The 13,960-nt window shown below is 46.3% G+C and overlaps 1 protein-coding gene across 3 annotated transcripts in view; it reads left to right on the top strand.

Annotated features, from left to right (window-relative positions):
• The window catches only part of ZNF512 (zinc finger protein 512), a 174,347-nt gene that overhangs the window by 103,719 nt on the left and 56,668 nt on the right, over window positions 1-13,960 (top strand). For all 3 annotated transcript variants that reach the window (XM_085613325.1, XM_085613326.1, XM_085613324.1), the window contains exons 8-9: window positions 2,593-2,679; window positions 8,228-8,326. In XM_085613325.1, the coding sequence (XP_085469451.1) occupies window positions 2,593-2,679; window positions 8,228-8,326 (186 nt within the window). The remainder of the gene's footprint in view (window positions 1-2,592; window positions 2,680-8,227; window positions 8,327-13,960) is intronic.

Genomic DNA, 13,960 nt, shown 5'->3' with positions numbered 1-13,960 from the left:
CCTTAGCAGAACTGTGGCAACATGTTGGGGGTGTTTAAAATTTACTATTATACAATCCCAACTACAAATCTTTCGGGACGGGCCAATCCAGTTGGCCCTTCTGGTTGATAAAATTTGATCAGAAAAATTAATCGGGAAACCACATCTTCTATTAAGCCATGACACTGTTTTGTTTTTTAGAGACTCGTGCGATTCCTCATGGGGTTGTGCAGAGTGGTTATCAGGAGGGGGGACATTTGTTAAAACAACCACATATGGTGCGCAATCTGGGGGAAGATTTATAAAACCATTTTTTCTTCCCTGTCTAAAACCTGATGAACCCTCTGGACCTGAAGAGTATTGTTTTATTGGACCAGTTAATGGTAAAAGTTCAGGGGGAACGATTTCGGGTGCAGTTGATTGCTGGGTGGGTTGCTGCAGGTTATCGTGGATGGTTCCCTGAATGGTTCCCTGCTCAGCAGAACCCTTTACAGCTGCCTTAGCTCTTTCGGCCATGGCCAGGTGTGTCGCTACCAAATCTCCTAGCCTCTTGACTTCCGAGGTAACAATATCCAGTTTGAGCACTAGGGATTGAGTGTACTTGGCTATCTTGGCCTCAAATTTGGCTTCTAAAGTACATACCAATAAGGCAAATTGCTCCGGGGATAAATTAATACTAGCTGCACTATTTCCTTCCTGAGGGGCAATTCCGGCAGCACAGCTGTTTTGAGCTGGAAGGAAAATTTCTGCTCTTTTTTTACTATGCTTACCCCCACGTTTACTTTGTTGTTTCCTGCAGGCTCTCACTGGTCTGGGGGTGGGCGGGGCCTCCTCTATATCATCAATAGGTATGTCTAGAAGTTCCTCCTGAGACTCAGAGTGAACCTGTGCTTCAGCCGTTATAACCGCCCGATTGCCCAGGCCAGGTGTATCATCTCCCAGAGTATCCACCAAAGAATTAAAAGTAGCTTGGGGAGAGGCAGATGGACTCCCTCTGCCAAGTGAGGCTCTTCGATCATTGTTAATTTTGTTTACTATTTTAACCAGATAATTATCAATTGAGCCTGCCCCAGATATGAGCTTGTCATGTTTGGCATTAGACATAATCAATACTAGGTGATAATGCCTTGCAATAGTAAATAAAACAGTAAGCAACTTCCCCCCAGCGGCAAAATAAGAATGTCCTGATTCCAGGATACGAGAATAAGTATCTTAGGTAGTCACACTAACAGATCCTAAACAGGGTTCACACTATAGAAGAGTCTCGCTTAAACACCGTAACTGAAGTCATCAAGGTCAGTGAACCAAGCTCTTTGGCCCAGCCCGGCCTCGGACGGCCACAGACGGCCCGCCCTCTGCCCGGGCTCAGCCCGGCGCTGCCCGCGCGCGTCCCGCGACGCGGAGGGAGCATGGCCTTTTGAAGCGCCTCCGGGCGCGCTGGTGGGCGGAATTGGGCAGGTGTCGCAAAGCCTCACGGGAGCTGTAGTCTCCCCCGACTGCGGCCGATGCTGTAGTTTGGCGGCAGGGGAGACTGACAGCGTTGCCACCCCGTCTCTAGTGTGCTGCACTGGACCAAGCAGCCTCTCGTCGAGTCGATGCCCTTCCGCTGCACAGCTGGTGAGTAAAAGCCTGTCCCCCCAGTTCTAGTAAGTTCTGTATACACCGTGGTATTGGTTCTGCTCCGTAAGTCTAACGCTTGTAAGATCTCACCTCCGGGATAGATTTGCTGTGTGGTACCCGAGCCTGTAAATGGTGATAGGTTTGCTGGTTGAAGCCAAAGTCAATTGTAATGTGTAAACCGTCTGATAGTTTTGTGCTGTGAGTTTTGGATCTTTCCTTTCCCTGTCGCAATATCCATCAAATGTGTTTCCGGCATAAGTAAAGGTTGATCTCTACAATACCATTTCTTTGAGATAACTCTCCACATGTTTACTCCCATTCAACACACATATGCTTGCATCTGCAAAAATGCATTGTTTGCCAATGCATATTATTGAGAGTAATCTTGAAGCCCTTTTTGTAAAGTAGACTTTAAATCATATAAAATGTTTGGACTTAAGTTACTGGGCTGATGTACTTGAACTTGCTCTATTTGCTGATATATTTGTTGCCATCTCTTCTGCTCACGTCCACCAGGAATCTAGCCAAACCCCGTACGAGAGAAAAACAGTTACCTGTTAAATAGTTCTCCAACATTTCCTCCTCAACTCTTTTTAATCCTTGATTCTCTCAGACAAAGCACAATCACTGCCTTGACCCCTTGAATAAACGAGCAAGAACATTTTGAAATATCTTGGTTAGCGAAAATGGTACTATAAGAATCCTAACCAGTGAAACACATTATGTTGTGATTTTACTTTAGAAAGTGGCGGAAAACGTTAACTATCTGGGAAAAGGAGGTGATTTACTAAAAATGCATTGATGGGCTCACAAGATCAGTAACAGGATAACTTTAGTCTCTAAAAAATAAACCAATTCTTCAGTGGGTGAAATTGTTATATGATGAAGCCATAGTTAAATCTTACTGCTTCAAGAACAAAGGTGTGAGAAAATCATGGCGTTTGGGTTGCAATTATGTATGCTTTATTTTGATTTCAGTTTTGTTTCCCTTAGGTGGTGTTTAAATGTCAGCACTGTGGCAAGCAGCTAAGATCTGCTCCTGGGATGAAGTATCACATCATGGCTGACCACAACAATATGGTAATGAGTATCCGTCTGGTTATTAGTGGGAGTGAATGAGTGGGTGGATGGGCAAGTGAGTAAATCTTTAGGTTCCTAGCAGTAAAATGGTTCAGAAGGCCCCTGAGCTGTTAGCAAGTTAATGCAGGAATAGGGGAGTTGGACAAAGACTCTGCATTAACAGTGGGATTTTGCATAGGTAGTGACAGAGACTTAAGGATGTCCAACCAGTGCATGTTCATGACCTCTTTCATAAGATCTGTTATATTTATAGACAGGGTAGTTTCACCGTGTTTGTGGCATCTCTGCACACATTTGAGTAGATACATCTTTCATTTAAAGGAAAACTCACCTAGCGGAAGCAACGCTTTTGGTCTGTCTTTTTTTAAATTGTGATACTCTGAAACACATTTTCACATTATTGTTGAAAAATCCAATTCAACTGTTCCCTAAAATGAAAAATAAAGCTGGAAATGCTGCAGGGATTTTTGTTGTACTCCTTCAAGGAATCCTAATATTTAGATGAATACTGTCAGGTGGGCAGTTAAGTTTTTCACTCTCTGATGTTAGGGTACCTAGGCTCAACTTGTCTCTTTCACAACCTATTTTTTATTAATAAAACATTAAGGTGCCTATTTCGTTTTCAGTGTGTGCTTTCATAACGACCCGTGTAGCAGCACTGTACAGTACTCAACAACTGAGTGGGCATCCAGCACACTATCTGCATGCAGAAGTAATCACCACCAAAAAGGGTGCTGCCATTGGGAGATGCTGCATTGAAGCCTTGTTCATGGGTTCTAATGGAGAAAATCTTAATTTTGAGAGCTTCAAATTTCCCTCTCACAGAAAATGAGTGATAGAAGGAAAGACCTTTTTCAGAGAATTCTTTTCTCACTGGGACCTTAAAAAATGAAATGTTTTTTGGCAAGAGCCTTGTGCATAGGCTGTACTGTCTGCAAGATGGGCTGTCACTGAGGCAAATAGTAGCTTAGCCGAAGCTAGGTGGAGCAAGTATGGTAACAGATTCTTGGCAAAAACTCAGGGTGGAGCCTTGCTGTCAGCACCATAAGTATAAACATTTCAACTTGTATGTGTAAGATGTTCTTGTCAAATGGCTTGTAACTTCTTTTGGGGTGTCCACGCATGGCTGAAGAAGACTCAAATTACGTCTGACCTCAGGAACTCTGCTGCCAAATTCAGGGAGGCCAGATTCAGGTAAAATAGTTGTCCCCTGAAGCCTGGGCAATAGGTTTGATTTTACCTGAAGTCTCTTGTGTGGTTTTAGAGAACCCCAACTGTCTGGGCCATTCAGAAGCAATGAACATTGAAATTGTGTGGGACTCAAAAGTCATGTTATTGGTGGGATTTTGGTAAAACTCCAGGAATTTCCTTGACAAGTTCATCAGAAGAGCAGTTCCCGGGGCTCCTGGTGCCCATCTCCTGGATGCGAGGCAAGGTCACTTGGAGTTTTGAGATGGGGAACAGAGGCCACACCAGTCTTGTCATCATTTAAGACCCACTCACAGTTTTTCTTCAGGAATGTGCTGAGTAAGTTTGGTTGATTCTGTACTCCTGGATGTATGAATCGCTGTCATTGACCGATGACTGACCATGAGCGATGGTCAAATACTCAGTGCCGCCACAGATAGTTGTCTGGATTTGATACAACCCTGTTTGTTCATGTAGTGCGTTTTGGTGGTGTCTGTCTGAGCTAGAACTCTGTCCATTGTCGGAGAAGGTAGGAAGGCCGTCAGAGCTCAGGATGGGCCTCTGTATTAAAGAACATTGATGTGGCATCATTTCCCCTTCACTGATCACAGTCCCTGACTTAACAAGTTACCCAGACGAGCTCCACAGCCCATAAGGGAGGCATCTGTGACAAATCATTTCAGAAGATTTTATGGGAAAGAACTCTTAACCCCAGGCTGGATCGCTTGCACCACCGTGAAAGGGATTTTGTTTCTGAGTGCTGGAGACATTCAGAGTTTGTTTTTCTCCCATTGGATCCATTGGCACTCCAGACACTGTTGTAGTGATCTCAAGTGCAGGACAATAAAGATGCACAAAATTGATCCCAGTAGGGAGTACATTTGTTGAGTCGTTAGGTGTGGCTTTGCTTAATTTGAGCCAGTGGTATCAGGTGCTCTGCACCGGCACTTATGACAGTCTGCCACATGGTGGGCTGTTTGTCTGATTTAGAGTGAGCATAACAACAGTTGTTTACTATTTCAATATACATATAATCTTATAGCTTTGGGGGCCTGGAATAGTCTGAATTGTCACACTTGTAGGCGTGTGATGCTGGTTTGGTACTGGCATTGGTATCACTAGCAGGGGCAATGGGCAGTACATACTACACTTGCCTCCTGAGGAGGGCCCTGGCACTTAATTTTTTACAAATTAAGCACTGAGATGCGGTGTCTTGATGCCTTTAAAAAAATTATGGCACACTCCTCTTTAGGAAACTGATGTATAGACGTGGCTCTGCTCCTCTAGAATTGTGGACTGGATGCCCCTTTTCACCTTGATTAGACTGTTTGTTTTGACACTAATTCAGGTATTGGTAGATGAATAAATGTTGGCTACATTGGCAGGCTGCCACTACTGCCATACATTTGAAAACGTTTTGGAAAATTGTCTTTTTGCAGACTTCAGCCTGAAAGGGTATAATGTGTATTAGAAAGGAAGTTTTTTTCAGATGAAACTGCAGTACGGTCTTCTGTTTCTTAAACACTGGAATGTACAAGTATGCATTCAGCAAGTGAAGCACACACATCCACCCTCCTCATAGATGAGGAAATATCTGAAGTGCCAGCATGCTGAATTTCTGTCTTCTGATCCACTTGTTGGTGGTCATATTTTGACATTGGCGCCAGTGGAACTGAAGTAGAAGAGACCTTGAAGCAAGTGAATAGGCATCTCTCACAATAATCAGGAAAACATTATTGCCTATAATGTTTTGTAACTCTTTGAATTATGAGGTATTCAACCTCCTAGTGGAGTTGAGCATGGGTGGGAGAGGAAAGGGTTACAGATGTAGTCATAGTCCTGTTGTCGTGTTGAGCTGGCAGTCTGAGGCTGGTTGGATGACATGCTTCTTGTGCCTCACCTCAGGTGGTAGAAGCATCTTTTTTAGGATTTAACCCTCTTGCGCTGGTAGTATTGCAGATCCTTGTGACTGAATTAAGACTTTAATATTTTTGTTCCATTTCTTAAAACCAGCAGCTTTCAGTGTTTTAGCCCTGCTTGTTATTATCCTTTGCATTACCTTCTCGGTATTCTGGTCGAAAAGCACAGCTAGAGAATGGGAGGTTTAGAATTCGGATCTGAGCCTCAAACTTCAAGGTGGTGAGGCTCAGCCAGAAAGCTCCTCATCATGATGCCTTGACAGTCCTGAAACTGTAGACTCAATGGAATCCATAGTAATACTAAATACTGAGTTCGACAGAAGAGATCCTTCTTGTAACACCTTGCCAAAAACTAGCATTCTTTGGGAAGATCATTCACAATTTTTGTAATGTTTTTTACACAATCTATCATATTGCCCTAAGAGGGCTGTTGTTCTTGCGCCATTCAGAGCTGCGGAGGATGTACCACACATCTTTTTGCCTGCAACATCCATTCGCTTACTTTCCCTCTCAGGAGCAGTCCACCTTTCTGCAGCTGATGTTTCATTTCTAGACAGGGGGCACTATCCGAGTTGGGCTTAAGGTCCATCTAGAAAAAAGCAGTGTTATACTTTGGAGGCCTGTACTTTTCATAAGCCCTCGTATGACTGTTTTTGATATGGCTTTTGTTAGGAAATTTCCCTCCCCTATTCCAGCAATCCCAGTAACAGGCCACACAATTCTTGGCAATGCTCTTAGATTAAGTGTCTCCATTATTACTCAACCTGCAGCCTGAGGAGATTCTTTAGAGATGTTGGACGTACTCAGTCCACCTCTTAGACTCATTCTTGACTGCTCAGCTTGGTCACCCTTCAAGAGTCAAGTGCCTAAAGGGAGTCACTTGGTTTTACAGATGGACTAAAGTAGCACTGGTGGGCATAGGACCCAGTGGTACATGACAGTACCCATAGAGTAATATCTGCCTACCTCAGTACTCGAAAGAAAACAATTTGCCTTTGGCGCTTCTCTTTAACTCATAGTGTCACATAGCTGTAAAAGAAAAAAGTTGTAGGGAAGCCCAAAGAAGAATGAAGATGTCAGCTGGAGGGGCTACAGATTCCCACAGCTCGTTCTGGGCACCACTGTGAAATGTGGAACATTTCCTCTTCTCCAGTACACTTTGAGGCAGAGTGCCTTCAACAACACGCCTAGGATGAGTTGGGGGAGGGGAGTCACTTTACAAAGTCGTTGGGAAAAGGCAAGCCCTGAAGAACTCCCGGCCGTGTCGCACTAGTTACCACATAGATTTTCAGAACTGGCTGTGTTGGCATTTTTTTCGTAACACATTTATGTTTGTCTTTCAATGGCATTCTTACTCTATTAAACTCAATTTTTATGTTTTTTGGTCTTTTTTATGTTTTTTGGTCTTTTTTTTAATGTTTTCTATTAAATGACTAAAACCCGACCCCTGGAATATTTTTAGTTTCTGTTTGCCCTTTCCATTATCTATTTTTTACCGATTCTCACCCGGTCGAGCAAACACACAATCCACATAGCTCTAAAGAGATGCATTGTGCTTGTCCTGCCATTGTAAACTTAGAATCCGGGTAACATTGCAAGAATCGATCTCAGCAGTGGATGCAAAGTACCCAGATACCTCTAGCTCACTTGAATGCGTGAGGAGACACTCGCTGCGTTCCCTACCACCGGCATGGTTGGCGAGACATTTGACGTCCATTGTCCGCTGTAACACAACACTGTTGCAAACCTTGGGCAGCTGGTGCTGAGAGCACTCAGGTCTCTGACTTTTACCTGCTAACGCAATGGGCTCAAAGAAAGGGCACATTTTATATTTTTTTTAGGTATGGCAGATAGCTCAATCAATTAATGTGTCTGCTGTAGAGATCTACCTTAGCCTGAAAGTCAGAGTGATTAATCCTCATGAGTTCTCTCTCATTCTTCCAAAGTTCACAAGTTGGATAAACCTATTATCAGTGCTTATAGATGCAGGTTGCTTGGTGTGTTGATGTCATTGTAATCCTTGAATAAAGTAATTAATTATATCATCACTTTGTGTACAAATTCAGCAGTTTTTAACCTGTCATCCTGGGACCCCCATGGCTCCGTGATACCTACTGAGGGGGTCAGCGGAAGCTTAGAAAATAACAAAATATAAATATTAACAGATTAAAATGTATGTACGTAAAGAAGCAAAATGTGAATTTTTTAATGTAATTCTTATTTCCATAATTGTGTCTGGTTTTTGGGGGTTCAAATCATCTACTTGTTCAGGCCAGGGTCCTCGGACTCCAATAATGACTCACCGGCAGTCCCCGTATTCCAGCAGTGAATTTGTGGGGTCCACAAAAGTCAAAAGGTTAAGAGCTACTGCACTAATTGATATGTTGCTGATTATCAGAAAAAAATTGCATGGACAACTGACATTGTGTCTTTCTTTACAGCCAGTTCTTGCAGATGGCGTGGACTTAGACACTCAGTCAGTGCGGGAGCAGCTGCGTGTAGTACTGAGGCAAAGGGGCAAGTTAAAATGCTCACGAGAGGTAGGTTAAATGCGGAACAGGGTTGTTGTTTCTTTAACGTGAAGACATAGGGTAGGTTATCCAAAGAGTAGTAGTGTTAAACCATGTACAGCATGCAATTGAATGTGGTTAGTTAAATGTCCAGGGCAGTCACTAGGCTGTGTGCTGGGCGGGGTAAAATTGTACAAAATTACATGGTAAGACAATCTCCTGTGACCTGCGGAGAAACCAGATATACCGCCTATGCCTGTCTGCCCCAGCACCCTCTTTGGTCTCCCATCAATCCTGCAGAACTAGTAAAGGCGGCTTGCCAGCACGCTTAATTGGCAAATTAATGGCATTTGTGGTGGGGGCACTGTCCAAACACAAACATTTATTTGTAGCTTATCCATATTGTTGAGACGCAGAATAACCACCACACAGCCCAGCAAGCATTGGCAAAACCAGTAGGTCTGGCATTGGCCGCCAGCCTTTTGGATTGTTTTGTTTCATTGTTAATATTCTTTTATTGCAAACCTATACTGTTCAGGAAGTCGTCAAGCCCACATCAGTTAAATAAAAACATTGGCTAAAGTCAAAAATGTTTTTTTTGTCTCAATAAGCCCACATTACCCTAGTAATCCCTGGCACTGAAGGGTATTGCTGTATGTGTGGATGGGATCCTTGATAAAGGCAGCATGGCATAATTCACAGAGAAGTCCGCCAGTGGCTTAATTGGGCTGTTGCATCGCCCCCTGATGCATCCTGGAGTGGGTGAAATAAAAATGGGAATGACACAACCACAGACAGATGGAGTCTGGCTGAAAACCCCTATATGTAACTATGTTATACACGTAATGTCATCGAAGTCAAAGTTTTGGCTAGCACAGACCTAAAAAGCGAGTTGGTCTGACATTGGCGGCCAACCTCTTTCATTTGAGAAAGAAGGCATGAAGGAAAAAAGACAACAAAAAAGAAAGCAAGACAAAGGCAAGAGAGAAAGAGCAAGAAAGAAAAAGTAAGAAAGAAAACAGCAAAATGCAAGATACGAAGAATGAAAAAAGAAAAAGCAAGAAGAAAGAAAAAAGTGAGACAGGGTTTTATTAAAACGTGCTCAGAGGGCACCTTAGAGGTACCCCCTGAAAACCTACCAGCCCTGGTGGGGTCTCTAAGTGGCTTTAGGCACCCTGCCACCACCAAACATGTTTCGAGAGCCCCTGCTCTCTGAGTCCAGAAACAAAGCCCACCCTGGGTGGAGGTGTGACACCTCTTCCCACAAGATGAGCACTGTGCTCTAGAGGCAAACTTCAAAGGCCTTGCCACTTTGTAATGCAAACCCAGCCTCTTCTGTTCGCAGCAGATGGCAGCCCCCTGTTCAAACTCCCCCCTTTTGGCAGTAGAACCTGTGGGAAAAGAAAGAGCAAGAAAGAAAAAGTAAGAAAGAAAAGAGCAAAATGCAAGATACGAAGAATGAAAAAAGAAAAAGCAAGAAGAAAAAAGTGAGAAAGAAAGAAGAAAGCAAAAAAGATAGAAAAAAGCTAGTTGAAGAAAAAAGCGAAAAGAAAGAAAGGATAGAAGGAAAGAAATAAGGACAGAAGGAAAGAAATAATGAACACAAGAATGAAAGAATTAGAGAAGGTGTGAGAAGTGTCTCTCTTGACATGGTAAGCTCCCCACTTTTTTCGCCTAGAAAATGATGTTTTGATTGAAAGGGCACAGGGTCCCTGCCAAGCAGGTCCCCTGTGCCAGAGCTCCTTCCCTAAAACTGTACCACAATGGCAACTTCAGTCATCCTGTAGGTCCCTAGTACATGATACCCATTGCACCCAGGACATCCGGACTGAAGAGGGCCCTTTAGGGATCCCTCACTAAGGCCATGTACACTGCCACTGCAGCCTGCATGCCGTGGTGCAGAGAAAAAGGCAAAGTCGATATTGCACATTGCCTGTGTGCCATGTCCAGCAGCACTGCCGAAGGTAGAGGTAAGTCACCCCTCTAGCAGGCCTTACAAGCCATAAGGCAGGGTGCACTCTATATCAGGTGAGGGCATATCTGCATGAGCAGATATACCCCATCAATATTTAAGTCTATTCTTAATATTATAAGAGCTAGGGAAGCCATAGAAAGTACATGGGCTGGAAACGTGACAACTCAAGTTCCCCAGGACCATTATGGGTTCACTGAAGCCAGGAGTGTTTGGTACCAAACAACTCCTCTTACTAAACCCACACTGATGCCAGTGTTGGATTTATTAAAACGTGCTCAGAGGGCACCTTAGAGGTACCCCCTGAAAACCTACCAGCCCTGGTGGGGTCTCTAACTGGCTTTAGGCAGCCTGCCACCACCAAACATGTTTCTAGACCCCGGGTTCGAGAGCCCCTGCTCTCTGAGTCCAGAAACAAAGCCCACCCTGGGTGGAGGTGTCACACCTCTTCCCACAAGATGAGCACTGTGCTCTAGAGGCAATCTTCAAAGGCCTTGTCGCTTTGTAATGCGACCCCAGCCTCTGCTGTTAACAGCAGATGGCAGCCTCCTGTTCAAACTCCCCCCCCCCCCCCTTTGGCAGTAGAACCTGTGGGAAAACTTAGTGAGAATTTAGATGTGCCCCTCTTCGCCAACTCCACCACTCTGGTGCTGGAGGCAAAGTGAAGAACTTTTTTAGTGCCCACCATCTTGAAGATGGGACTCAAACAATCAGGACTAGTGCTATGCCCCCTTCCCATAGGAGGATGGCATAATAGAGGGTGTAGGCACCCCAGGTAAGGAACCCATTGGACCCTACCTGCCACGCCCCTGAAACGCGAAATCTATGTTCGAGGCATATGAGCTGCAGATTGTACACTTAGCATAGATCGCCATCTGGTGTTGGGCCCGGATGTTTGCAGTTTGTTTTTGTTCTTTGGACAGTCTTTGGAAGTCACGAGTTCGGTGACTCCTCCTTCGGTCCGTACTGCGCATGGGCTTCGGCTCCATCCTCAGATTGTTTTTTTCCGCCATCGGGCTCGGATGTGATACTTCGTGCTCCGGCTTTGAACTTCTACGGTTCCAGCCTCGACGGAAAATCCTCGTTTCTTCGAGTTTCTTCATCATCATCTTCATCTCTCGAAGCGGCACTTTTCTCCATCCCGTACATCGGCACCGGCCTTCGGGCCCTCCTCGACTCCGGTCCCGGCCGATGGAAAGGACTCCGTTCAAAAAGTGCCCAAAATGTGGGTCTAAATTTCCCCACACCGACCTCCATCAGGTGTGTAACCTTTGCCTCTCTCCAGAACACGAGGCCAGAGACTGCCCCGCCTGTAAGTCTTTTCGATCAAAGAAGACCATCCGGGATCGAAGAGCTCGACGCACCATGGCGCACTCATCGTCCGCAGCTCCACCGGACATCTTCGGAGACGGCGCCGAAGCTTCGGGGCAACTACACACCGAGCAGGAGGACGACGTCGTCAGCGCTTCCGAGGCCGACGACTCTGACGTGGAGGACATCACACCGGCGCAGCGGGTCGTGAGTACTGTACCCCCTCCCACCCCCGCGCCCAAAACCAAAGAGACTCAGGTTACACCCTCGCCTGCAGGCCTGGGTAAAACCAAGCACAAAGCTTCTATCACCCCACCTTCGGGCCCGGTGTCGAAGCCTCAAAAGTCTCACGGCAGCTCGGGCTCGAGCCAGCCGACGCCTGGTGCCGAAAAACAGCATCCGGCACTGAAGAAAGTAATACCCAGCTCGACCCCGAAGCCACCGGTGCCGAAGCCTGGACTCTCGGTGCCGACCAAACACAAACACAAATCCGTCGGCACCGACGCTCCGGCGGCGAAAACTCCTTCGACGCCGAAAAAACCGGAGACCCCAAAAAAGCATGGCGCACAGAAACCATCGAAGCCCTCGGTTCCGAAATCATCGGCGCCAGCGGACGATTCGACGCCACTGGCTCTTTTTACACCAGACCCTTTGCAAAAGACTCTTATCTAAAGATCCAAAGACTGGGCTATTGACTTTAGTTGTCAAGAAAAGACGCCTTGACACTCCGGCTCCTCCTCCACCACCCAAACGAAAGGACTCTGCCACTTCTCCCCTCGGAGTGCCCTCCCCACTACCTCCTCCTCTGCCTCCTCCACCTCCTCCACCCCCTCCCCGGTCTCCGCCACCCTTACCTTATCACTCCCCGACCCCGTCCCCAGATCCGGACTTCAGGGACCCACATTATGACCCAGCGGACGCCCCAATGGACCCCACTTCACCGGGGACCCCAGACCCATGGGAAGACTACCACAACCCTGACATACCTGATATGCCTCGGGACGACCTATACCCATCCAGGCCGTCTCCTCCGGAGGACTCCTTAGGGTTTCATCACTTAGTGCAGAGAGCAGCACACTACCATGGGGTGGACATTCACAGCGAACCAGTGGAAGACGACTTCTACTGGACACATTTGACATTCAGGACAAATCCACGTCTATTTTGCCCATGCTTAAGGGTGTCACCAAGCATGCTGCAGAGGTGTTCAAAGACCCTGTCAGGGCCAGGGTACTAAACCCTAGAATAGAGAAAAAGTACAAGGCGGCACCCACAGACCCTGCATACATTAAGGGCCCTGCTCCCTTAGATTCCCTAGTTGTCTCCACAGCTAGAAAGCGGGCTAACTCCCAGTCCTCAGGAGAAGCCCCACCGCCAGACAAGGAATCGAAACTTCTAGACGCGTCTGGCAAACGCACCGCCTCCCAATCTGCAAACATGTGGCGCATTGCAAATACACAAGCGCTACTTGCGCGCTATGACAGAGCACACTATGACGAACTTGAGGCTCTTATGCAGCACCTTCCCGAAAAACACAAGCGCAAGGCTCATGACCTGATACAGGAGGGTAAACTAATTACAAACACATCCATTAAGTGTGCCCTCGATGCAGCCGACACTGCTTCTAGAGCCATAAATACCAGTGTCCTGCTTCGTCGCCATGCCTGGCTCAGGATCTCAGGATTCAAGCCTGAAGTCCAGGCGTCTATACTCAATCACCCTTTTGACCAACAAACTCTCTTTGGGCCAAAGGTAGACGAAGCGTTGGAAAAGATGAAAAAGGACACAGACACAGCAAAGTCTATGGGGGCACTCCAAACACAAGCCTCTAAACGTTCCTTTCGACGCTCATCCTTTCGTGGCACAGGCAGAGGCTTCTCCACCGACAGCGCCTCTACCTCCTACAAGTCCCCTCCTCAAAATACCTTTTCAAAGGGCAACCAAAGGGGTGGTTACAGAGGCAACAACAATAAGGGCAGGGGCAAAACTGACACCACCCGTTCTGCTACCCCACCCGCACAATGACTTCCCTCCGCTCCCCCCAGACCATCCCACTCCGGTCGGGGGCAGGCTACAAAACTTTAACCACGCATGGGAGTCCATAACATCGGACAAATGGGTGACCCAAACCATTCGGTCAGGGTACTGTCTCGAGCTAACATCTACCCCACCCAATATCCCACCAAGGCACCGTCCAATGTCTCAAGAACATTCCACACTGCTCAAACAGGAGGTACTCTCCCTCCTCCAAAAACACGCTATAGAGCAGGTCCCCGTCAATCAGCAAAATCTAGGGGTCTACTCCCTATATTTCTTAATACCAAAGAAAGACGGGACCCTCAGGCCCATTCTGGACCTCAGGCCCCTAAACGCCTACATAC

The sequence above is a fragment of the Triturus cristatus genome, chromosome 6, assembly GCF_964204655.1.
Source record: "Triturus cristatus chromosome 6, aTriCri1.1, whole genome shotgun sequence".
In the NCBI taxonomy this organism is placed as follows: Eukaryota; Metazoa; Chordata; class Amphibia; order Caudata; family Salamandridae; genus Triturus; species Triturus cristatus.
The sequence above is the reverse complement of the archived record's forward strand: the minus strand, read 5'-3'. Positions and strand labels throughout refer to the sequence as shown.